At 37.1% G+C, this 27,967-nt stretch overlaps 1 protein-coding gene across 2 annotated transcripts in view; it reads left to right on the top strand.

Moving 5' to 3' along the window:
* immp2l.L (inner mitochondrial membrane peptidase subunit 2 L homeolog) overlaps positions 1 to 27,967 on the top strand; it is a 532,531-nt gene that overhangs the window by 379,424 nt on the left and 125,140 nt on the right. For both annotated transcript variants that reach the window (XM_018251165.2, NM_001095236.1), the window contains 1 exon segment: positions 23,458 to 23,523. In XM_018251165.2, coding sequence (XP_018106654.1) covers positions 23,458 to 23,523 — 66 coding nt within the window.

Genomic DNA, 27,967 nt, shown 5'->3' with positions numbered 1-27,967 from the left:
GTGAAATGTAGCTTCTTTTACCAATAACATGTCCTTGTGATAATTGTAGCTTCTTTAACAATAACAAGTCTTTGTGATATTTTGAAACAGTGCATTTGTACACAGCTAACTGTCCCCTGAATAAATGACATGAACGTGGGGCCAGATCAGCTGCAGAAAGATTGTAACATTTTACAGTATCTATAAAAGCCAGCTACTTTCTGTATTAGCTGGTCAACCTGCAGCTTACTTCTGTATTGCTTGTCCCCTTGCAGCGAGTATAAAACTTATCACATTCCTCTGAACCCTGAATGGTCATTGGCAGATTTTTCTAACAACTTGGTCCTTCGAGCCGGAAACCAACATCTGTCTTCTCAAACGGGAAACGTGACTGTGGTCACTGCAGAGGGTTAATCATATTCTCTCTGTGGACTGAACCGAAAGACCTCCGACAGCTGTCGTAAAGAGAGGCCAGTTGCACTCGTTTGGGGGAACAGTGACGGTTTCCAAAGAACACAGCGACCAGGGTCACTGGAATCTGGTAACGTATATGTTTTCTTTTTGTTGTTGTTGTTACTAGTTGTCTACGTAGAGGTCCCATCACTAGACTGTTGATATTAAGGTGTTAAGTGGCGTAATCGCCCGCCTTTGATAAAGAGACAGGGAGTGATAGTGGGTCCAGTCACCTAGACTGTTGCTACGTAAAGGTCCCGTCACTAGACTGTTGATATTAAGGTGTTAAGTGGCGTAATCGCCCGCCTTCGATAAAGAGACAGGGAGTGATAGTGGGTCCGGTCACCTAGACTGTTGATATTAAGGTGTTAAGTGGCATAATCGCCCGCCTTTGATAAAGAAACAGAGTGACAAGCGGACAAGTCCATAGTCTGTGTGAGAAGACTACAGGAATAACTAACTCCGTGTGCACGTTAAAGATAAAGAGTACTCCGGGGACCGCTGAATTTGTTGTTTGAAAGTGTGTGAAAGAGAGTGTTTGGGAGTCAAAGAGGGAATGGTCAACCCCTCAAACAGGCCATAAAGGGCGATACACTGACCGGTGAACGTTTTCGGCAAACGGACTACCTTGCTCCTCAGGTTTTACTTGGCCGAGCTCCAAGCTGTGAGGCCATATCCGTGAGTACTGCTTCACCAGGCGTTTGACTCCACAAAATTGTTTGTCAATTGTTTGTCATCTATACCTACTAACCATGGGAAATAAATGCTGTAAAAGTATCAATGATCTAACTGAGGATGCTCAGTTCATGCGTGATCAGAATCCAAATAATATCAGGTTCTTAAAAGGTAGAAAGAGGATTCTAATTTTAACCCTATATTAGACAAGGAACAGTATAGATTGCTTGTTGGAGAGGTACTGACGATAAAAAATGTACATTAAAAGTTACCTATAGGTCATGTTTTTTTTTTTTTTTTTCTCTTTGCTGGGAGGTTTGTTTTTGTAAGTAATTATTAGATGAAGTTTCTAAACCTGACTGTTTTGCCAACCTGACTGTTTTGTCAGTTAGAGACTCTAATGCTAACGGCCTCCTGCTGCACAAATATGGCAGCCTCCTCATACAGGAGCATTGGGCATCAGACAGGTAATGTAAAAGCATTGTGCAAATACGTTATTGTGAAGTTATAAGTTTCTTTCCAATGCAATATTATGAGGAATGTAATAGGAGGGAAAATAAAGAAAGGAATGCCAAGAAAGGCAAGGTACAAGATCAACTATATGTCAGGTAATAAGATAATGAAGGGATTGTGGATTGATATTATTGTAAACTGAAGGAAGTCTTTGACACATATAGTGGTGTGCCTATACCAGATCAGGGCATGGTTAATGATAGTCCTTATGAGCTACAACTAAAAAATGCATTCCTATGAGGATGTCTTAGCAGTTTTGTGAGTCAACATATGGTAGACCACTGGGTAGCCAGTTTGCAAGCAGTCCATGAATATGCCAGACATGCTGAAAGACATCTCCAAAAAACAAAAAAAAAACGAGGGTTAAACTATGTGTTTTAGTAGAGGAAGATGTGTATGTGGTAAAGCAGGATAGAGGATGAGATAGGCAGAGAGAAGGGGGAGGTTCAGACCCCATTGAGATGACAAGCGAGAAAGGGAAATACTGTAAGTAAAAGACGTAGGAGAAATTAGGTTTTTTCATTGTGAGAAACCGGGGCATTTTCCTAGAGAATGCCGAGCAGAATTGAGCAATGGGGATGACAGGAGCCCCCTTGGGGAGGCATGACTATCTGAGAGTATACATTCCCCTATAAATAACTGAGGATAATTCTTAATATAGAAGACATAGAATGTAGTCTCTTATGTAAGTCGAAACCCCAACTCACACTTGAAGTTGGGGGAAAATCCATTACCTTCCTATGTGACACTGGGGCATGTAGATTCCTTATACACCCCCCTGATGTGCCAACTATCCAAAGAACTGAGGAATTTACTTTTCTAAGAATAGCAGGGGGACAATTAGATAAAGTATACTTGTCCCCACTATTAGCCTTAACTGACCCTGACATTCAACAGACTATTCTTAATCAGTTCATTCTCTCTTCCCATTGTCCATTCAACTTACTGGGAAGGGACATGTTGGTGAGATCAGGAAAGTGCCTTATAACCACCCGGATGGTTAATTGCCTTTGGCGACCATCCGCTTAATAGAATAGCAGCCAACCCGAATCAAATACCAATCAAACCTCTTACACAATCACAAAAGATGAGGAAGCTAGAAAGCTAGAGGGAGAGATAAAGCTGCTAGCAAAGGAGTTAAGTCAGAAAATAGTGAACAGTGAGAAACAACACCAAAAGGAAAAACACCTTAGAGACAATTTATCTTTCAGTGCTGAAAATAGCAGCTCTGATACTGAGGAACAAGCAGTTCCCAGCCCCCCAGCCAAGTTCTACCCCGCCTGTAAATACAAACTAGAGAAGAGGGGTAGAAGCGGGGGCTGCTGCTTCAACACGTCACATTACACACACAGAGTACATTCCATGGGCAGCATCAGATCTTAGAAGGATTTTTCAAGACGTTCCACATCCCCGCACCAATCCACACAAATTTGTACAGGAACTCATGTTTGTCCAACCCTAATTGGACTGATGTTAGTTGTACTCAAACATGTGTGTGGTCCAGGGGCTTACCAACATTTGTTGGTCAAAATGAATTGGGACACTAATCCTGCTGACCCAGCCCAAGTAGGGTTCCGCTTACGTTCTCTGGAAGGTACCAAAGGCACCATTTTTCCAGAAGTTTATTGGGAAACAGTTTTCAAATTTAACCATGATGCTCAAGAGTCTGTTGTCCAGTATGCAACCAGATTTAAAGAGAGGGTCAATGCCTGTGGTGGACCTGCTGTCCTAACAGATGAGGAAAACCTGATGGGAGTTGTTGCATGGTTTAGGACCTACAAGCAGTAAATCAGGCCGTTTTCCAAGATCTCATTAGGAAATGCCAAAGCTGATGCGGCTGCTAAAGCACATTCACATTCAAGCTTTAACTGCATCACCAGACACAAACTTTTTAGATCAAGGGTTACTCAAAGACATGCAAAATAATGTCAGTGAAGCAGAATGCCACAAATGGGTTTCTAAAGGGGCCCAACTTAAACAGGGCATATATTATTGCCCCAAAAGGAAAACCAATCCTTCCTACTACACTCTTTCACTATGTTGCCATTTTGAGTCATGGGCAAAGCCATGTCTCAACAGGAGGAATGGTAAATAACATACTCATTTTAGATTTTAGATCTGCATGGATTTTATCAAACTCAATAGATGGGAGAACAAGAAATGTTGCCTTGTAATTATAAATGCCTTTTTCAGATCATCGAGGAAGAGGCAGACCAAAGTTTGACGGAACATGTGCAGAATATTAAATAAACAAGAGCTTACTCCAAATTCTCTTCCAGATACCGGAGAGCCCATCCCAATAGAACTTGTGAAGCCTGGAGGCTACATGTGGGTAAAGGTAATAAAAATGAAGAATTGGTCGACTCCATTGTGGGAAGGGCCTTATCAGGTGAAATCGCAGAAAGAGTGTCCTGGGTACACTCCAGTCATTGTAAACTAGTAAAAGAACTAGGGCAAGTAGCTAGGGAACCCAAATAGTCCTTTAGATACAGTCTGACTACAAAGGGGGTTCTCTCCACTAGGGAGGGGGTCGTCTCAACGTCAGTGAAGAACCGTGGGACTATTTGGGAGCAGCAGCAGAAGTAGGGAAAGAGTAGAACAATATGATACCTGGACACCATTCTCAAGGTGGGGTTGTGCAGTCATGTTAGAACTAATAATGTTTTTCATCTTATTCCCTTGGCTTTTCTTCCCCTTATAACATAATGCCACCAACCACAATAATACACCTGTTGGGGAGCATCCCTCATTCCCAAGAAATAGGACTCCCCAGAGTGTAGGTACAACAGGCAGACAGGATTGGGGACTACCTCCCAAGGATTATTCATATCCACCGTGGAGCAAACCTCTAGACATTACCATTATCGAAAGAACCACTACCACAGTTGAATTTGATGCCAGTGAATTCAGAGTGATTCCTTAGAGACTGCTAGGTCCTTTGCCTGGGAAAATAAGTATATGTGCATCATTGTACCCCCCAACCCCGGACTAAAGCCCTGCCCAGATTGGTCCACAGTCTGGTGGAGTACAGATCCACAAGGGTGGGAGATAGCACCATGGGTAGGAGACTTAAAGAAATTCATGCAGCAGCAGATTTCCATAATAAAGAAAGCCCCATCTGCTTACTGCACGATCAAGTCATGTAACCCACTGCTCCAAACCATTAAAAATCCACATCCCAGAGACCAAAAACTTTTTGGTCTCGGGATTACCATCACAGGAACAGACCCCATGGGATTAATTAATGTAACCATAGATAGGGCAAAGGCCATAAAGAGAGATTCCACAACCCCATTCCTCAAAGAAAAGATCTCTATCTCTGGTTTTCTGAGCCCAGGCTCTGAAGGGAGGGTGACTTACTTACTTACCCAATCTCACCCTTGAAAAAGCTTTTGGAATAGAGACAGGTGTCCCCGAGGGGAACAAATGGTTAAAATATGTCCCAAACATGTCCCCCCGCTCAGGGAAAGATAACTGAGTCGCTTGCGCAAAAGCACGGCCAGCCATTGGTACGGTGCCATTCCCGCTAAACCCTGATAATGACTTAGAAGGGTTGTAGTGTGTGCTTAAGTTATATACTCAAAAGCAACCCGCAAACGGTACCACCCTGTCCTTTCTCTGCCCTGCTACATATGCCACATTCCATTACAGTATATGCATGTAACCAAACCTGTTTCCATAGTCAAGGGCATAGTCAGAAATTACTGGCACTGCCAGCCTCCTTTTGTGCCTGAAATATAGTTCTGACACAGAACGACACCACATTTAAAAACGATGGTTCCAGGACCACCGTAGTGTGCGGGCAGATATATGGTGGTTATGTGGAGACATGAAATTGCTCCCCTTATTTCCAAGTCTCTGGAGTGGGAGCTGCTGTTTAGTACAACTGATATTGCCTTTCTATGCTTTTCCCATAAACTCTATTCCGCAGGTACCAAGATAGGAAATGATTCACCGCTCCAAACGAGAAGTCCGACTTTAAGGGTCTTTCGAAAATCATGTATACATTGATGATATAGGAGTACCCTGAGGAGTCCCAGATGAATATAAGGCCAGAAATCAAATCACCGCTGGTTTTGAATCCTTCCTCGCCTGGTGGGCAACTATAAGCAAGAACGTCGATTGGATCAACTACAACCAACACAGATTTGTCAACTTTACCCATGATGGATTCAAAGGTTTAGCAAGTCAACTGGAAGCCACCTCGGTTGCCTGGCAAGATCGTTTAGCCTTGGACATGCTTCTTGCCGAGAGAGGTGGCATGTGCAAAATCTTCGGTGATATGTGTTGCACCTTCATCCCAAATAACACGGCTCCTGATGGGAGTATCACTAAGGCCTTGGAAGGACTGGCTATGTTATCTAATGAACTGGCGGAAAACTCTGGGATATCCAACAATTTCACCGACTTTCTTAAGACTTGGTTCAGGAAATGGAGCGGACTTGTATCCAGCGTGATAATTTCAACTGCTATACTTGCAGCTATTTTGGTAACCTGTGGGTGCTGTTGCATCCCTTGTATTCGTGGCTTATTGCAACATCTTATCGATACTACTTTTACTAAAACCATGTATACTGCAGCTTCACTCTGCTCTTATGACTATGTGGATAATTATAACACAGATATATGACACGAAGGATGAAAAGCTATGCTAGTCCTGATCACTGATGTTTTTCTGTCACACATAATGCATTTACAAGTATAAAAAGGGTGGAAATGTAAGGAAATTCTTGAGTTAATACTTGAAACGCATGATATGTGAAATGTAGCTTCTTTTACCAATAACATGTCCTTGTGATAATTGTAGCTTCTTTAACAATAACAAGTCTTTGTGATATTTTGAAACAGTGCATTTGTACACAGCTAACTGTCCCCTGAATAAATGACATGAACGTGGGGCCAGATCAGCTGCAGAAAGATTGTAACATTTTACAGTATCTATAAAAGCCAGCTACTTTCTGTATTAGCTGGTCAACCTGCAGCTTACTTCTGTATTGCTTGTCCCCTCGCAGCGAGTATAAAACTTATCACATTCCTCTGAACCCTGAATGGTCATTGGCAGATTTTTCTAACAGCTGGTAGAGGAGTACGCAAGCTGAGTGGCAGGTGCGTCTGGTCTAAGGGTAGGCAGAAGAGGTAGCTGCCCAGCATCCCCCAATCAGCTGTCTCTCCTGCCTACTCTTAGTTCTGGCCCTGTTGGCTCCATTTGTGCAAAGTGCATTTGAAGGGCTGATTTTGTTAGCAGGTATAAAGTTCTCTGGATATACAATACATCATAATCTAATGAATTTATGTTGGGTAAAATGTTGTAGCATGTGGTGTTTTTTTCTGTGAGGGTAACTTGGAAGCATCAAATGTGTGTAAGATTGTTTAATTATGGATTTGAATTGTTAGATGTTAATAGAATGACAATATTCAGGCCTAGATGTTTGCATTTTGGAATTGTGAACTTACAACAACTTGTTTGTTTGCAGTGCACCTCCTCTATTTTTATTTTCTCTCACTGTCTCAAAACTGTACATGCTGAGTCACTTATCATTCCTCATCATCTCAAGGGGCTACTCGATGTCCTGGACATGTCTCGGACATGCCTATCACTAAGAGACGACAGCTTGGAAAGGTTTAGAGGATACGTCGCAGAATATGGACTAAGGCCCCTGCTCCCCCGGTAGTTACTCCACTGTGTTTCCCGCTGTGAAGAAATCGTATCTGATTTCTTTACCCTGTTAGTCTAAAAGGCATTCCGTCATTTCAATCAAATAGGTTGCCTGACAATTCCTTGGGTTAATAGTGTTAGAGGCATTAAGTAGATGGTTTATATCACTGGAAAAAACATTTACCTTCCCCTGAATTATTTCTCATGAATGTTCTTTAGTTTCCTCAGTAAAAAACTAGATACAATCAATACAATGCACAGTATTACTAATTACATTGCTACCCTGTAGTTATTAGCTTTAGTTTAATCCTTTGTGTTGTGTATTCTGTATGGAGCAATTCACATTGGATGTCAAATCCCTTTGTGAGCAAAATCAGTGTCTAGGAGGGCACAATGAATTATTATAAGGAAACTTACCCATTTGGATGCTTTTTTTTTTTTTTTTTTTCACTGAAAGCAATCCTAAACCCTCCCTATATAACTTCTGCTTCTCAGGTTCATGTGCCCTCTAGATGAGTTGGTTTTATACCCCAAACTGCCCAGGGCTATGATCAAATAATAAATATCTTGGGTTTTCTATTTGATTTTAATTGGGCATTATTGGCCCTGTAATGAACCTAGTAATTAACTGTGAAATAATTATTTTTGACCAAAGTATATGTTGCCAAGTGCACTGTTCCTCCTATTCCCCCCCCCCTGTACCAGGGTACATACAGTTAGGCACTAAACTTTCTAACTGATTTCTAGCTATATATTTATCTGTCCTTTATTTTAATTCAGTTCAGGAAAAATGTATGATTTGAAAAGTTGGAGACTAACATTAGCCAGGTTATAAATGTTGTAAATGCTGCATGGAGTTTTGGCCAATGCACACTTTCTTCTTTCTAAAAAAAAAAAAAAAAAAAAAAAAGAGAACATTGTGCCCTATTATATTATTTAGATAGCTTTGATCTTTATTTGAGTATGTCCTATACCATTTATTATGTATCAGATATCGTGCTTTACCATCACATCCTTGTGTATATATAGTATTTCATTGGGTTTTCCATTCTCATAAGTCTGCTGTCTTTAGATAAATGCTCTCTAGATTTAATACGTAAAGATTTATTTTAGCTTCCCCTGAAGGAAACTTAACTGCCAACCTTTTATTTTTGTTTCATTGACCTATCTACTCACTCAAAATACAAGGCCTTTCATTGTTTCCCTTTGACTTGAAATTGTTCTGAGCTTGCTATATGTTTCAGACGTGACTTCATCATGAGCTGTTAATGGAAGCAGTGCCTCAGCTACAAATGGAGGATTTGTTTCAGCCAGCTCATCTTTAAATGCTGCATCAAGCATTAAAGCAAAGGGAAGCACTGGGTGACTAGGTTGACATTTCAATAACTGGTCAGTGAAAGAGAGATGCGCTAATCTTGATGCTCAACATTCTTAGATTAAACACAGATCTGACAAGCGTAAGAACAAATTAAGTTCTTCAGAGTAAAGAGCCATTTATACTCCCTTCAAAACTGGCCTAGTAGCAGCGTTAAATTGTGTTTGCAAAGGACAGCATATTTGCCCTTTCAGTACAGAAAACTCTTGTTTCTTACATTTTATTTTTATCTGTTTTTACCTGGGGTTATTAATCTGCTACATGTTTATGTATATGCCCATTTTTCTAACTAAAATTATTCACTATATACCAAATTCTTATTACTGCATGCAAAGTTTTAAAATTCTATGTGGCAGAATCAGCAAAATGTTATTGCTAAATAAGTTTTTAAAATGTGATTTTTGGTGACCCTATATGCCAGGAAGAAGTTTGATTACAATATTGAACGAGAATTGCTCAAAAATTACTAATTTTTATTATTTACTTTATATTGATGGCCTCTGCTATTTATATTCATGGCTGCCACTGGTTGGAACGGTAAGTAGCGACCAGATAGTAATTTAAACTCCAAACATAGATTTTTACACCTTACTTCCTTTCAGTGTCAAACTGAGAGCAGTATCAGATGGCCGTACAGTTTAAATATAAGGTTAACCTCTCATTGCATGTGCGGCCATCACCACCATGAGAAACTACCATGCCTTATACAACTAAAAGTTCAGACCTTCCCAAAACCAGTGCAGTGGTTCCTTTAAGAGGAAGAGCTACCAGTACCAATGTATTGATTATGTGTTTTCCTTGGAAAAAAATATAAGGAACGCTATTTTTTTTAAGTTCCAAACGGTTTATTTTAGATACTGTATTCAGTGATGTTCACTGAAGACGCAAGTCTGCTTTTATTTCCACAGATATATATATGTATTCCACTTTCACTTGAACTGAATAGAACAGAAGCCACAATGTTTGAGATATGATAGTGTAAAATGAGGAAAAGATTGAAAAGGAGAACAGAAATGAATAAAGGGAATAGAAAGACAGAAGGTAAATACCACCATTCACAATAGAAATCTGCAGGTTACACAAGGCTCATGTTCTTAAAATGGTAATTCATAAAACAACATGAACGTGTTTACAGTTCTACTTCTAAAGCGAACACAAAAACTAAAAGAAGCATACAATCAAATAAAATGTCTTTCTGCATTCTGCAGAAATGGTTGGAGCTTATATATAGCTGATCAGTAACATATCAACACGTAGAAAAAGTTTCAGGTACCTAAACCATTCTTTTCAACCTGCAATTATATACCTAAATGAGAAAATAGATATAGGGTAGGTTTTCTCTTTTTACAGACTGCAGCTTTGTCGTTCTTTGAACTTGCTAATTATATTTTATATAATGATTTAAACCTTCACCAAACACTAAACGCAACCTAGCATTCTATCACACTATCAAATTAAATCGGATGGAAATATGGCACCTCAGTTTGAAATCAAGTGGTGCAGTTGCCAAACATGTGGGTAAAGACTAATTGGTAAACCCTTTTAGCAAGTCTGCATATCCTGTAAGTTTTTCATTGGGAACTAGTGGTTCCAGGATTTCCAGGTAGCTTGGTGTAGCAGGTCTTTGAAACATAGAAATAAAGGGCAAGCAATATCTGCAAAGAATTTAATCAAAATCACACCCCTTGGTACTGCCAAATAATCTAGAACACAGTTCCGCCAGAAGCATAAAAATAAGGGAGCTCAGGGAATAACAATTTAGCATAAAAGATCAATTTAAGTGTAGTGGGTTTTTAGTTGTTACACACATTTGCCCACTATTATCGTACAGTGATAATATTACTCTTTACAGATCACCATAAGTGTGCTTCAAGGTGGGTACTCTTCCGAGGATGTTGTCGACTGCTTCAGCTTCAGCTTTAGGCTTAGATTTCTCTTCTATGCTACATTCTTATTCCCTGAGCTTCTTTTAACGCTAACTCATACGGGTCTTCGATATTTGAATCTTTTACCAGAGGAGTAACAGGGACATTTTGAGTCGGAAAAACTCCAGAGACTCTGGTCATCCTATATTAAAATAATTAAAATAAGGGAAGCAGACTATGGGTCCCTTATTGATATATAATTTTTATATATGTTTGTGAAGCAAGTGTTCAGCATGTTCAGATACTTAACATTTAGACATAAATAAAAAACAAATTGGAATCTTTAGATATCAATATCTTATGTTACCTTAGCTAACATCCAGCATAAAGGGTTGTTTGATTGTTACACATAAAATACAAAATCATTTTTTAAAGAGAATATGGAAAAGGGATTTACGGATATTAAATTCATCCTGTACCTGTATATGTTCCCATACCCCTTAAATGCTATAGAGATATTACTGCTTACATTTCAGAGCAGGATGCAAATATTTCTATAGTCAGAATGGTACTGCACAAAAGCTATCATTTCAGTTGTATAAAAAAAAAAAAGTCTGAAATTTAACATAAGAATTTGCCCTAAAACTTACATTTCCTTTCCAACAACTACTTCATATATTGCTGGATTAAGGCTATATAATTAAATTTGCAGATTTCATTATGGCCATCTGTGTTTAGAGACACAAAACACCCTGAAACATATCATTCTGGCAGCTGCAGTACCTCTGATATGCCCTTGGCTCTCACTTAAATTAAACATTTTCAGATTATCCTTACAACACTGCAGCACAATGTGTCTGATAGTGTATAATTATTTCTGACAGAGCCACAAGTGGTACTGGGATCAGGGCCTCAAAAAGTGCCTGAGGACTGAAACTGAGAGCCACTGTCTTGGAAAAATATGCCCAGAACATTGGGCTCTAATTGTGTGGATTTCTACACATGAAATCTGAAGGACTAGTACCTCTGAATTGAGCAGATTAAAGATTATTATTTTAACTTTTTAAAGCATTAGCAACTACATGTGTTTTTTATCCTTGGATCTAACGTATATGTAGCCCTCTGATGCAGCTTTGATTTTACTGGAAAAATTTGTCATTGGATATTTAACTAAAAAAGTGAATGCGCATCAAATAAAATGATTATATACATACATGATAATAAATAAAAATATAGTCATAAAGGTGGAAAATGTTTCTTTATGCAGAACATGAGGTTTTGTGAACTGCGATCTTTCATATAGTTAATGTGTAATATTAGCATCTTGCAGCAATGCTCATAGATGAGAGATTTGTCAATTTGTTTGCCTATTCTCAGCTGTGATGTGATATGTGATAGTTCATCTTGTTTTCTCTGAATGCATTAATATGTATGAAATTCTTGATACCAAAAACAATTCATATCCCTATTTCAGAGTTATCAAAATGTGAGTTTAACATTTACTGCAGAAAAATTCACCCACTTTCTAATAATTCCTATGGAATTTGGCAGGTTTTAGGTGGCAAATAGTCAAATTTGAATTCTTAAAGGTCCAGAGTATGACAAATCTCAAAAATCGAATTCAAAGAACACAAATCGATTTTGTATAATTTCCTAGTCAAATTTTTGACCATAAATTTTTTTAGAAGATTTGAATTTTTAATTTGACCCTTAATAAATCTGGCCTATAGTGTTGCATTTGTTAATGAGCTGTGTAATGTGCTAGAGATCTTTAGAGCAGTGGCTTAACTAGTGTACCAGGCCCCCCCCTGCAAAAAAATCTTCACCTCCTCCTCCCACTTCCCTCCCAGACCACTTCCAACCCAGACATCACCTACTCTACCTACTATCCGGCCAGTTCCAACGTGCTCTGCTTCCCCACTGCAGGTAAGAGATTGGCTGGGGAAGGGGAGGGGGGGTATGTGCCCCCCCTTTCCCTGCCCCCCTTTTCCCTGCCCCCCTTTTCCCTGCCCCCCTTTTCCCTGCCCCCCTTTTCCCTGCCCCCCCCTTGTGACTGTCAGGTCTGCTTCCTCTATAGTTATGCCACTGCTTTGAAGTGCATAAAAGTCATTTAGGAATGCAGTCCAATTTTCAGAGGCAAAATGCTATTTTTTATCCACAGTTATATTTTATTTAATGTAAGTCTGCTGTGCCTGCACCTGTTGACACAGCCCACTTGTTGGAACCTTGGACATGGTTAAAGCTTCCTAGTGTCATTTGTGAATGATTACATAAAAGGGCTCAAAGGACACAATGAAAACTTAGAGAAGCTATAGAAAAGCTCAAAGTGTGTGGTTGAATGCTAGTAGTTTTAATGGATGGCATCAAAATGCAGAACTTTTGCATCTAATTGGGTCTGTCCCTAACAACTGCCTTTGTAAATTAGTATACCCTTCATATCTCTTCATATCTGTACAACTGCTTCTCACCAGAGTGAATAGCTATAGTGAAGACCAAGGTTTGAAGGCTATAACTATGTTTTAATGTTAATAATGTAATGATAGTAAGAAACATGCTATAATCAGATGAAGCAGGGTTCAAGTAGCTTTTCCATCAGCTATAATGCAACAGTGGTTGGGAATAGTGTTTGCAATGGATGTATATATTATTGCACATATATATTTGATTGTCATACTTTAATTTTTTTCAGACCTAAAATTTCAAGTTGATATTGATTCCTTGCATTCAAGAAGTTGATAAATACAGGATATAAATAATAAAATACCAATTATATAATAGCTGTTAAATCATTATTAGCATGTATCAGTGGTTCTTTAAAAGAAGAAGCAGGATGAAGTAAATCTAGTTCTAATCTGGATAAAATGTCTTTTTTGACCATGGTGCTGCAAGACCATAATGCATGAATCCGTATTTGCTGAGCTTCATTACTAAATCAAAGAAAGTTTAATTAAAAAAATCTTTAAATAATACTGCATATTTCCATTGAATTACTTATTGGCAAGATACCGTTTGAAATAGGAAACTAGTACCAAGGCAATGTATATTGCCATTTTATCAGCTGACAAAATGCTAATATACACGTCTCAGTAATTTTATTTTAATATGCTTCGTTTTATCCATGTCAGTAGAAATGATTGCGGAATCCTTATGCATGCACCAGTAATACAGACACTATGTGAATTTAATTGGTACTGATACCAGGTTTATAAAGTTTGTATTAATCTGATTTTAGACAAGTAAACTATGATGTTACTAATTAAGACACACCAAGCATGAACAGCTATATTTGCCCATAAGCTTGGTCTATTACTCAGTAAAGCAAGGTTGAAATAAGTAGGACTTTTATGAAGTATACATTTTGTTTGATATACTGGCAAATACCTTCTTAATATCACTTGCCATATGCATATTTTGTGAAAAGAATATGAACTAGCCTGTGGGTGGGTGAACTAAATGTTGATAATATTGATAATCACACAAATGGTGATAATTTACTTATGAATCCAGGGGCCAAGAACTTCATCTGGAGATCTGCTGACAACTTAGTCTACTGTATGTCAGTGGTCATGAACCAACCAGGGTAGATTATTGACCAATATCAGTAATAACAACCTAAAGATTAATAAGACAGATGGGAATTCAAGGCTCCTGTCTGTAGGCAAGACATGTTCACAATCCTTTTTTTCAAGGAGGTTCAGCAGGAATGTCTGCATTGGGAAACATGAATTTAGCTTAACATGGAATCCCTGCTGACATTTGTGATCAAGAGATCTTTTAGAAAGCTTTAAATGAATTACATTTGTGCCTAACTAACTATATTAGAAACATTTTTTATCTATTTACACCGTTTTTATTTTTACACTGAACTGTTCCTTTAAGGTACTACTATACACTACACTGCCTGTGCTCGCTTGTTAATTATAGGGCATATCTAAAACATATGCTATGACAGGGCGTGGCAGGGATGTGGGTCTCTCCCAGTAAGTATTACTAGTATATTATTTTATTATTAAAAACTGTATTTATTGGTAATACCATTGACAACACCAAAATGTTATCACACACAAAGTAATCCCTCAAACCAATTACTGTTTTAAGATTTTTTTTTATGAGAATGAATGGAATTTTAGAAAACTTTTGCAAAAAGGAAATAGTTAGGTCTAAATAAACATTAGCAAATTAACTGTTGGGAGAATGAGCCATGTGCTCTTTTGTTCAGACTTTTCACCTGTCTTTTGTACTTTGCCCAAGGTTTGTGTTTAGCACTTCATACAATAGGGTAAAACAATGTTCTGCATCTGAAAACGTATCAAAGCCATTCAGTTTTTTTTTTTTTGTAACTTATCTCATCTTTTCTAAGGGCAGCAATTGCTGCTATATGATGTCCTTGAATTGGCTTGTTGATAAAAATACAATCACTAAAATAATAGGCTGCAATACGCCTCATGTTCTCATCGGAGGGATTTCATTAAATAAGCATATGTGGCCCTAACATCTATAGAAATTAATTTATTTTTACAGGCAAATGTGCATAATATTTACTCTCATGTGAGTAACTAGAGGTGAAAGCCAAACTCATCCCTCCATTGACCAATAGGAATTGGTGGTATTTTATGTTTAAGAGCCTCAAATAAATAAAATAGTTTTAAGGCTACGAATAATTGATTTTTCTACACCCCCCCCTTTTCCCATAGTCTTATATTATTTGAGTTTGATGTTGTATGACGTGTAAATCCCAGTAACCTACTCACCTCATATCCTGCTTTTCTAGGAGCCAGTTTAGACCCCCAAATTTAATTACTCATTACTCTTCACCTCACTCCTAGTCAATGTTTGAGGGATGAAGTCTTTGTATACCACTGTGTTCCAGCACAAAATGGGAGTACTGGGTGAGCCACGTTGTGGTTCAGCTGTGTAGTCAACTTTGGTACTAGTGATAATGTCCGACATTTTTTGGCCAAAACCTTGACATTCAGTGTTTATAAATATGAACAAACAACTGATAATTCACAAAATGTGCTAAAAAAAAAAATAACTAATTCAGTGGTTTGTGTTCATTTTACAAAATTGGATTTTATTTTATATACAATATTTGATATGCATATATAACATTTAGCAGAATATTGAATATGTATCCCTTTTTTCTTATTTACATTTTAGAGATAAGGGGCTTTTACATTTTTTTTATTACCAATTATAAATCTGCTTTGAGCACTTAGTAGACTCTTTAATCATAATGAAGTGAATATTATAATATATATGTCACCTGACAATTTAGCACTCCAAGAGGTCCATTTATTAAAGTGACACTGACACTAAAAAAACTACTTTTTGAAATATGAAAGTAATTAAAAGTTACCTATAAGTCATGTGTCAGCCTGTTTGTTAAAGTTTCCAATGCTAACAGACTATTGAAGCTTAAATATGGCAGCCCCCTCATACAGGAACATGGAGCATCAGACAGGTAATGTAAAAGCATTGTGCAAATACTTTATGGCAAAGTTATAAGTAGTTTTCAAAGGCAATATTATGAAATATGTAAAAAAAAGTTTAATTTGTGGTGTCAGTACACCTCTTTAAACTTCGAATTTATCTGATCGAGGTTTTTAAGGGGAAATCTCACATTTTTAGAGATTTATTATACCCCAAAGCTGCTAAAAATCTGAATCTGAAAATATGCCATCTCAAACCTGTTGAAGCCTTGTAGAAGTCAAAGGCAGATGTTCCTGAAGTTGTTGCTTGACATCATGATCTGTGCTGGATAATCCAAAAAAGTCTTGGTATTCGTCCAATAATTGGAAAAAGTAGAGTTTTGTTGGGACGTGTTTTCAGAAAAAATTTGATAAATTCGACTTTTAGTAAATTAACCCCACCATGTCATATGTGTTAAAAGGCACAAACTTTGTCCAGGTGCAGTGTCTCATAGCTACCAATATAGATGTTTGCTTTTAAATGCAACCTGCTGATTTATTTGAAGATCTTAGCTAACGTTTTGGGAACAAACTCTCTTCTACTATGGGGTTGACCCTGAAACATTTGCTAGAAAAAAGAAAGAACTTCCATTGACTTCTACATGATCTCTACAGCTTTTACTTGCCATACTTTTGTATTCATAGATTTTATGTTTTTTACACTTAATAAATTATTATAATATAATTATTATTATTGTGTATTAAGTAACTATATGGAAAATGTGTTTATTTGCCATAAAGTACGATTCAGAGAAAAGAATATTCTACGATTTTTTTCATAAACAGGCCACTTAGTTATAAACAATGACCAAATTTGTACCTGGGCAGTAACCCATGGCAACCAATCAGATGATTGCTTCCATTGTTCAACCTGTAGCTGGCTGAAAAAAAGCTAACCACTGATTAGTTGCTATGGATTACTGCCCAGGTGCAAATTTGTCCAGTGTTTATAAATGAGCCTCACTAAGGGGCAGATTTACTAACCAGCAAAATTTGCCAGCATCCACTTCGCACCCATTGCAACACTTTGCCAGGCGAAAATTCACTCAGACAACACAAATTCAATAAAATGTCATTGTGGGCACCGAATGCTGGTGACTTTTTGCTAGCGTTGCTTTGGCAATGCGAGCATTTGATAGTGAAGATGCGCTAGCATTCATTTCTTGTGCTCAGGTCAATTTGCATAGAGTGGGAAATTTAAAGTTGTATGGACATCTTTATGTTAAATGTTGATGCCTATACTTACAAATTACACTTTTTAAAACACATTTTCAAGAAACCTTAATAAAGACAAAATAATTATTCTAATGTCCTACACATGTGCCCATTGTAAAATCAATCTTCCATATGTTTGCAAATGTATGGGGAAAACCGGTTACCCAAAAAAAGTTTGTTTTGGACTTTGATGCATTTTCGGCTCACAGAATATAATGTAGGTGACAGAATATTGAGGAATATCAAGCTACTTTAATGCACATCGCCTGGTCTGAGGTGGCGAACAGAGTGGCGATAGATTGCAAATGTCTCTTTAGCTAGCGAATTGGTGCCTGCGCCCATTAGTAAATTGCCGATGTCCTTGCGGGCGGTAACGCTAGCAAATTGACGCTATCGTTAGCCGTTTTGCCCTTTGGTAAATCTGCCCCCAAGTCTGCTTCGTTGTATTAAGCCAACAAAAAAAATACTAAAAAAATATAGGATCTACATCCTGTGAATAATGTTAATTCTAATATAGGATCTCCGTCCTGTGAAAAATGTTATTTCTATTGCTTTATTTCTCAGCTTCACTGATCTTTCTTGAATTATGCTCAGTTTATTTTAAAATATATCAGAAAGAAGCACAACCTCTGTTTATCTTCAAATATAATTCTAGAGTCTTTAAACTACAATCATGACTTTGCTTGTTTCATTGCTACTCCTGACTGTTGGCTTTTTGAAGTTTGACTTCACTAGCTGTACATGGTAGATGGTAGCCCTAGATTGTAAATTTTAAAAATATTTTATGGTATTTTAGCAAAACATTTTTAACCATTAGCCATTTCTAAATTATATCTAATAACACAGCACTATCATTTCTATACTATTTCTAAAATGATTTAGCATTAAAGTGAACACTGCTACTCACAAATGTTTCTTAATTATGTGATAATTGCAACTTCCAAGAAAATAACATTACAAGTCATAACTATGAGTTAATACAGCCCCTATTTTATACCTAAAATAACAAAATAATCTTGTCATATAAATTGCACTTACTGTGGGTAATTAAAGATTTGTATGCGAACTTCTAATTAGAACTTTTAATGAAGTTGTTTGTTCTGGTGCACTTTACTAGGGAGGACCAGAGCCTCCCAATACAACTGCAAACAATAATTACAACTATTATATAGTATGAAGACATGGGTTAACACATGTGATTTTTAAATAATAACCAAAGGTTTTACTTCTGTTCATCTATCTGGATCATGTGTGTCTTTTAGTGATCCTTGATTTATGAGCACTATTTTCAGAGACTCTCAGACTCTCATATATGAGAGAAACTTGTATTCCAAAGTATTGTACAAGCAAGCAAGCATCCTACCTATCTTCAGAAGGCCTATGATTAAGTATCTGAGAGATATGAAACGTGTAAGGCAGTGAGGTTGTATCCTTGAATTCTACAATAAACTACTTTGTTTTGACAAGCCTGCCTTGAAGACTGGTCTCTGCTAGTTCCTGCCCTTTTTCTTTGTATGGTGGTCCGCTCCCTAAGCTGTGGGTTCAGGGTGGTGCACCTGGACCTCCCTTCATAACTGGTGAGTTCTACAAGCACCTAAGATTTGTTCTACTTTCTATACTGACTTCTATCAAAAAATAGCATGTGATTTATATCTTCAGAAAGCACCAAACGAGTATGGATGGTCTCAGGGCAGGTTGTTCACTTTCAGCTTCTCTCTATAAGAGCGGTGACCAGAGGTAACCAGATGAACAAGCTAATGTGCGGAAGGCACCACATTGAGTGCCTGCTTCCCTTGCTGTATGTATGTAGGATCACCTAAGACTTTTAGAAGTCCTAAAGTGTTTGTAGTCACACAGTGGAGCCATCCTGAGTTGGACCTGACCAAAAAGTGGCAAGTGAATTAAATGCTAAAATTTTAACCAAGCACTGTACAGCTGGAAGAGTCAGTATATTTTATGATGAACTGCTCTCTACCTACAGATCCCAGTGGCAATAGGTAGTAGAGGTAATAGTAATGCAATGCCTTTCTCAAGGCAGCAGTGGTCTATCAAAGAGACAGGATACGGAACTCCCAGAGCACTCAAAGGCAGTGGCTGGAGTTAGTACATTACTGTATAAGGAAGAAGAGTGGAATCGGGTCAGTCGCCAGTCACCAGTTCAACCAGGGAAACTCATCAACTAGTACCAGGGTTAAGCCAAGGCCGTAGTCAAGGGGTGAAGCCGAGTCATACACACAGGGTCTATCAATACACAGTTTGAGAGATACAGGCTGCTCACGCAGAACTCTAACCATGCTGAACTAAATTGCTCTGGCAAAGATCAGCTCCAGCTGAGGGTTTAAAAAAAACGGTGTTGTGCGCCATTAGGCTGATAACAATGCATTACCCCTACCTAACATTTAAATCCCTCAGAACCTGTTCACTCTATCCTGCAATCCTAACGGCATATTAGGAGGACTGTTCCTAAAGGACTAAATAGTGAGGTCTAGTAGTCCAGGAGTGTTGCCTTTCTTATATAGTTATTATTATATATGGCTATAGGTGGTTTACCATATATTATGTCAGTGTTTTTATTTGTCTTAATGGGCCCAACTGGTGGTTGTTTTCCAAGAGCCGACTAGCTGGAGGAACTTGGTACTAAGCTGAATCAGGTGCACTCATGTAACTTTTTTCTATGTTCTTTCTAGCCTATGGAGCCAGGATAGTGTTCTTTTGGCTTGAGCTTCTTACTTTAATTACAGTTGTTCATATCTTCTGTTGGATTTCCTCTTTGAAATAATTCTTCATATGTACATTTCGCATATTATATACAGTCATTGTAATGAAACTATATGCAGTTATAAACTGTTTACAATTTGTAGTCATAAATTGACACTGCAATATAAATGTCCCTTAACTTTTGCTAATGCAAAACATTCTGGATCAGTCAGATTTAGCAGCTGTCGAAAAGGGAACTCAGAATGGAAACCTGTAATGTAAAGGTCACATTCATGGATCCATGGGGTCTATCAACAGTTTAAAAAGAGAGCAAATGAGGTTAAGCAAGCAGCTTAAACAGCAAATAATTAATGGAGTCTCTCTGTTAACATAAAGGAGGTCAAGTACATATAACTGTAGGGCTACATTCTTTGAATTCTAAATAGATACAGTATATATATAGAAGTATAGCTTCAAAGTTAATAGGCTACAATGAAGTGACTTTGAAATGGAATGCTGAAAATAATATTAGAAAATGTATTTAATTATTATGTAATCATAGTAGTGTTGAAGAATAACTGGAATGCTTTATTATGTCATTTTAGCCTATTCTTTCTTGTTTTTAACCCTTTAGTATTTATCTACACAAAAGTGTACCGGCAGGTATTTTCTTCTTATTTCTTGGTTAAGAATGTTTTGCAGGTATCTGTTTATCATACTTAGCCAGTAAATTCTTGTGTTCCTGGTAGTGTGCAGCCATGTTGTCTCACTGGCATCATTCCATAGAGCACGGTGTTCAATGTTTTTTCTTTTTTGTCAATACAGTCAAATCCACTTTTACATTTTGGATTTTACATGTTTTATTGCACTCCCTTCTGGTTCTAATGCATTTGTGGGAGCATTTCCCAGGTTTTAATGTGTTTTCATGCATTTTATGCCATAATTTAAGACCGTTTTCCTTAAAGACACCAGTTTATCCCCTGTGAGGATTACATTTTGTGAAACATTGTAAATTTTTAATTAAGTTTTTCCATTTTAAGTTTTTCAGTATTATGATATTGCATGCTTGTTTTCAGCCTTGGATAAAATTCTTCTCAGATTCTCCAGTATGAACTCTCCAACAGATAATCTGTAGTGAAATAAAATCCTTGCAGATACCATCACCTATTGACCAGGAGGTCATAAACTCAGACCATTGGTAATAGGCACTTAGTGCAGCCAAAAACTGTCAGCAATTACTAATGCACGAAAGGGCACTCTTAAATAGATTTGGTTTGACCGCACCAGAGGTTGATCAGCCACGCATATTGATTGCTAGATTCATTATTTGGTAGAAATCAGCTGAACTGCATAAAACCCTCTTCTACTGCAACTTACATTTATCACTTGATTTGTCTCACAATTGCTTGTGTTAAATTATTCAAAAATATAACCTTGATTATTTATTTCTTCAGTCTGTTGATTGAGGTATGCAGCATTCTTCTGTGTTGTCTTACTGTATAAAACTGTGAGAGAGAAATAATGATAAAAATGATTAGTTTAGACATGCACACCTTTTGGGTTTTAGTGACAGTCTCTATTTCATTTGAGTGGTTCATTTTTACACTTTAGTTGAACAGTTTAATTAAATTACTTTAACTAATCCCAAATTAATCTTTTTAAAAGAGGCATAATTTATATATAAAACATTCCCTGGAGTGTCAAAGTTTTAGTTGTACTATATTACTATTGGCAAAAAGTGACTACTCAGTGATTGAGCATTCCGAGTCCTGATTTAAACCTGATTGTTATTGAAGGTCATTACAATTATTGCTGAGTGGGTGTGAATTATCACCAGGGTCAGTAATTAGCTAACAAAGTATACATGCTAATCAACTGGAAATGCTTATAAAGATATTTAAAAATACCCTCTTAGTTAACTCAATAAACCAAAAACATTTTAAATTTTAACATGCCTCATATACAAGGCATGAAGCTCATAACGCATCTTTAATTCATGGCATGTCAAATTTAATGAGCAGTTTTGTGGAGATACGCTTTTTAAGACCATGAAAATGCCGTAGAAATGGCCTCAATGTAATGACTGTTGGTGTAACAATAATGGTGTTTTTTGTCATTTGTAATATATACTGTATGGGTACTGTGGATAAAAATAGTATAGATTTATCCAAACAAACATATACAACATGCACAGTCATTAATTCTGGGAAATAATTAACTTACCTCCACCAGTCCCCAGAATCACAAGGTTCCATTTACAGATTCAGTTAGGGTTGCCACCTCACCCCTTTAAAACTGAACACATATGGAATACACAGCCTGCATGGCTAATTAGCAATTCATTTAGATGCATGATGCATGGCTGCACATAAATCAGTTCAGTCTGTAGCATGCATCTAAATGAATTGCTAATTAGCCATGCAGGCTGTGTATTCAAACTGTGTTCGGTTTTAAAGAGGTGAGGTGGCAACCCTAGATTCAGTCCATCTTCTTTTACCCAACAATGCAGTATTTTTCCTGGAATTCCAGTGGAAAATGGTCCCCAGCCTTTTACATATATATTTTCCTTATTATGTAACTCCTAAAAGCAGTTGGTTGAGACAGAGCTTATTTAAGGGGTTTGCAGCTATGGGGGTGAATACTTACTGTAAGTTTGTGCAGAATTTCGAAAATGATGTAAATTGTTCTGATTATTGACTATTTTTTCTACACTATAATAAAGCCCCAATTTTAGTTTCAAATTGGATCCAAGGGGGATAAACACTTACTTAAAGCATTGCTGGTGGGAGTTCTTATTATGCAATATTTTGGTGTTATTTTCTGTAAATTAATTCTAACATCTCCATAATGTACCCTACACACTAAGGCCAAGTTCAACGCAAAATTCCTATTCCAATGCAAACAAAGTAATGATAGTATACAGTGTACTTCAGACCAAAATATTTTATTTCTCCACCTACTTCTATGCCATGTGTGAATTGATGTACTTTCTTCTTGTGTATTAAGACCACTTTATGAGATTTTGCCTTGCATATCTGATTGGAGGTGAAAATATACACTGTCAAACTCTCCTATTACTTTTTTAAAATTTGAATCTTTATCTACCTGTGAAAGTGTTCTCCAGAAAAGAAATTAATTGTTGTACAGCATAAACTAATAAGGGATTGCTTTTGAATGTATTACAATAAAGTAACAGTACAACAATGCATTTTCTAATCATTTTATATTTTATAATCCAATTTTTTAATGGCTTCAGTTGGACAGTTTTCAGTTTAATCGTCCAAGAATGGAAACGGTATAATTGGGTTTTGTAACAATTTTACACAATAATAATGTTATGTAATGCTGTGGTCAAAGGGTACTTTTACTGTGATTGCTTTATACATTCTTCAAGTAATTTTAGAATGTCAAAGCAGCATAAATTGGATTGATACAATGTCAACAAAAGCTTGGAAAAACTGATGACTTTAATAGTGTCTATCAAATTGCGGATCTCCTTCTTCATTTTCTTCTAACACTCCATAAATCACTGATTGCATAACCTTGTCCGTTTTTTAGGTCTCCAAAGAACCCAGAACAGAAGATCATTAAACGAGTGATTGCTCTTGAAGGAGACATTGTAAAGTAAGTTTTAAACCAGAAAATAGGTTTTAATCATAAAACTTTCATACTGTAACAGATTTACAGCTTACCATTGTTTTACTACTATACTACTTTAACTATTTCAGAGCTTTAATATTCTGATAAAAGTTTTAGATAAACCATACTGTACATACTTGTGTTTGTAACTCTCATGCCAGACAGTGATAAGCATAACCTGCATATTCCAATTGGATTTAGAGCTTTAACATCAACGCTATTCTAGATTTGGAGATTTAACATCAACTCTATTGGAAATTCAGTTAAACAGTGAAAGTTGTGAAACCAGCCTATTGAACCTATTAAAAGCAGCAAAATAATTGTAAAGAAACGGAAATGTTAAATTTTCATCAATTTTATGTTCCAGATACATTTTAAGTAATAATGCAATATTAACATTAAAATGTTTCTCATTATTTATCTTTAATATTCATTATAAATGAATAAGGACAAATGAAATAATGTAAAATGCTATGCTTCAATTTAACTTTTATGAAATAACCAAATTTGAAAGTCTAATTTTAAGGATGGGCGAATTTGACCCGTTTCGTTTCGCCAAAAATTTGCCACTGGCGAAATGTTGCCGACACCCATTAAAGTCTATGGGCGTCAAAAAAATTCGGACGCATGGCAACATTTTTTTTGACGCGCGTCTTTTTTTTTTTTTTTTTTTTTTAAGCACACCACCATACAAGTCTATGGGCGTAATTTCCGCGGCGAAACAAGTTGAAAGAATTCGCCCATCCCTACTAATAATGTGTATCTTTGATGTTGTTTTAGCAACGTATATTGAAATTTTCTTTGTTGACAGAAAATGTTGGTTTATAGTTTACCCATAGGAATGCTACTGGAGCCAATTTTTTTGCATTCATATGGAGGTAGGCCCGGATTTCTAATTGGGCTACCCCTAGGCCAGGGCATCCCTCCCTCACGAGAGAGTGCGTGTGCAGGTTAGCGGTGGAGCACAGGGGATTACTAGTGCAGCAGTGTTAAAGGGCTGCTCATCCCCAGTCCTTTTGACAAGACTAGAATGCAGCTGGGCGACATGCCGCCTCTAAAATATTCCCGCCTTAAGATCAGGCATTTATGGCCTTTCCACAAATTTGGGCCTCTATGGAGGGTGTTTTGCCATTTATAATGAAATCCATTTTGTTGTTGAAGGGTATCAATACTTACAGGTAACATAATACTTTAAATATGAAAATCCATTGCCATATAACTGAAGACCAAAACATTTACACAACCAAAAAAGAAAAAATTGCATACAAGCTGATATGCCATTGTTTCATGATTTAAATTGATTGATTTTAATACTATTTCCTGAAAAAAAATCTGTTTTTTGTTACTCCTTATCAAAACATACACTGCTACTGTGTTGTATCTTACTGGTGTGCTCACATTTATTAATTAATGAGATTCTGGGGTCAGTTGATTGACTCATTATTGTGAGAGTCCCTAGCTACTTTTTGTATTTGATTCTTTGAAGAAAACTTATAGTTCAATGAACAGGGTTTGTACTGAACATAGTCGGCGCCGATCCTTGCCTTTATGCCGCCTGAGGTGGCCTTCCATTGCCCACCCCCACCCCTCCTCACAGCGCTCACCTTTTCAGTGCTGGAGGGGGTCGGGGCGCTGCACGTCACTAGTGCAGAGAGCACAATTGCACTATCTGCCCTAGAAGAGCCGAATTTCCGGGTTAAAAAACGGAAATTCGGCTCTTCATTACCAGGAGCGGCATTTTTGCCGCCCCTGGCAACCAGGGGGGCGCTGCCGCCTGAGGCCAGTGGCTCAACTCGCCTCATTGGTGGAGCGCCTCCTGAACATAGTTTTTCTTTCTTTTTAATAAGGATGCATATATAAATAAACCCCTCCCTTCCCACAGTTACAGCCTGTTATCTTTTTAGATAAACAGCAGTTCTTTATACATGTTCTTCTCAATTGACTGCTAGTTTGTTTTACTTTGCTCTTTAAGATCAGAGAGTTGAATGTAGCTTTAGTTTAATTATCTAGTTTTACCCTGTTTAGAGCAAGAAATAACAAAATAAACACAAGTTGACTTCTTGACAGCCCTGGTGACTTCTTTGCCTGCAGCTGAGTTCAGCCTAGCAAACATCCCCAACTGTCACTGTGCCCCACCGTAACACAACCAACACCCAATATGCCAGCTACTTACTGCACACATTATAAACTGATTCTGTTTAGGGTCAACATACTGGACTGTTTCTTTTTCTTCCACTGGGTGCCTTCCACAAAATGCTTCTTCATGATTGGTCCTATTCTAATCAAGATTCCAGGCTGATATTTGGAGTGTTTGGTCATGTTGCACTTATTGCAGACCACGGCTGGAATATAATATTTACTAGTTAAGCATTAGCTGATTAGTTGTATTTTTAGTTACAGTCTTTACAGTCACTGGTAACAAAAGATCAATATATTGAAATTGTTACATGAAGCTCAGAAAATCAAAGAAGCATTAAATCAACATTTCCTCCATATTTTTTTTTTTTTTACTAGCACAAAATATTCAATCTGGGCCAAAGTAGATTTGAATGAAATAGCTATAATTGTGCATATGCTGTTTATATGCTGCTTTCTAATGAGAATAGTTGACAAGTTAAATTTGCTTTTGCATTTTACTTCCGGGACCCTTGATTTCAAGTCAAACTTTATCTTTCTGTATAGCGATTAAGAGACATGTTTAGATCCCATTGTGACTATTGCACTGGAAAATCCTTCAAATATAATCCAAGCTGTTACAGCTACCAGTTTTTTGTACCTGGAGAATATTTAATCAGCACAGATGTAGCTCTCCACCTGAACTTTGCCATTTCACCTTTTCCCAGCAAAATGAAAATTAATGTATCTATCAGAAAAGAAGCCTATACCAAGAAAAACATTGTAATAAAAAGTTGTGTATTATTGCAGGTCTCAGAATGGACATGCTGCTTAGATTAGCTGTTAATCTAAACAAATGTAAAACACACAAATTAAAAAAAAAATACAGAAAATGCATGATCCTTTTAATGAGGGTTTGGTACAGTATATTGCATGATACAGGTTTAAAGGTTAGTCCTGTTGCTTTGTAGCATTATGTTTTGCCTCTATCTACATGAGTTTCAGGTTGCAACTACAGAGGAAGCAGAAGCAAACCCTGTAGTTGCAGGGGTCCAGGGCGTCTAGAGGATCCATGGAAGAGTCCATGCCAGGGTGTGTAGAGGCTTCAGGGTCCATGGCCCATTTCAATGCATCATGATAGAATTAATAAAATAATAAATATTTTGGGGCCCTAAAATGAATTTTCTGTTCCCAGTAACATCTAGTTACCCTAGTAATGAATTAACTCCAAAACTTCAACCAAACACAGGTAGGTTACCAGGCTTCAAATAAAATATTATGTTGTGTGGTTTATATTGATGTAATCGGAATTTCTCCACATGTGATAAGATTTCTGTAAATAGCTGCTTAAATGAGTCTGCATTGTGCAAAGAAAGATTAATAAATAAACTAGCAAACATGACACAGTCACTACAGGAGCACATGTATATTGGCATTTAGATTTACACACAAATATATATATATATATATATATATATATATATATATATATATATATATATATATATATATATATATATATATATATATATATATATACACAAACAAGGAAAAGTTGTGCTCACCACTATTTTTTAAAACCATTAGGCGGGGGTGCAATGAGGGTACATATAGTCAACTACAAGAGGTCCTCTGCACTCAACCCATTATCAATATATTTAAGACAGAGACATTTTGTGCATACTGCTACTAAAAAATGCCTTACCCTTTAAACAACACAGGGATTGTTTGTCCATATATTGCAATATATTTAAGCAGCCAACTACGTCAAAGTCATCCCATATCTGGCCAGTCCTACGCTTAATTTTCATCTTATGAATCAGATGAAAATTAACGTAGGACTGGCCAGATATGGGATGACTTTGACGTAGTTGGCCAACTTAAATATATTGCAATATATGGACAAACAATCCCTGTTTTGTTTAAAGGGTAAGGCATTTTTTAGTAGCAGTATGCACAAAATGTCTCTGTCTTAAATATATGTGTGTGTGCGTGAGCCGCACACCCTAAAAGTAGACCTGGATGCTCATTCAGATAGGTGATACAGTGTGTAGATTGATGCTACTCAAAGAATTTAAACAACAACAACAGACAAAAAAAGTAAAAAAAAAAAGTTTATTAGTCTGTCGTTTCGGTCCCACACAGGAACCTTTATCAAGGAAACCTTGTTGTATATTTAGTGAAGCATGTATAACCAATGCAATATTTTGGTCCCACTGGGACCTTTCTCAAGGCAACCCCACCCTAAACATAATGTGATATTTTAGCCAATAAGCCACAAGCAATTAAGGAACGACATCATATTCAAAGCAAT

This window comes from Xenopus laevis, chromosome 3L, assembly GCF_017654675.1.
Source record: "Xenopus laevis strain J_2021 chromosome 3L, Xenopus_laevis_v10.1, whole genome shotgun sequence".
NCBI classification, from domain to species: domain Eukaryota; kingdom Metazoa; phylum Chordata; class Amphibia; order Anura; family Pipidae; genus Xenopus; species Xenopus laevis.
This window is presented reverse-complemented; position numbering and strand designations above follow the sequence as displayed.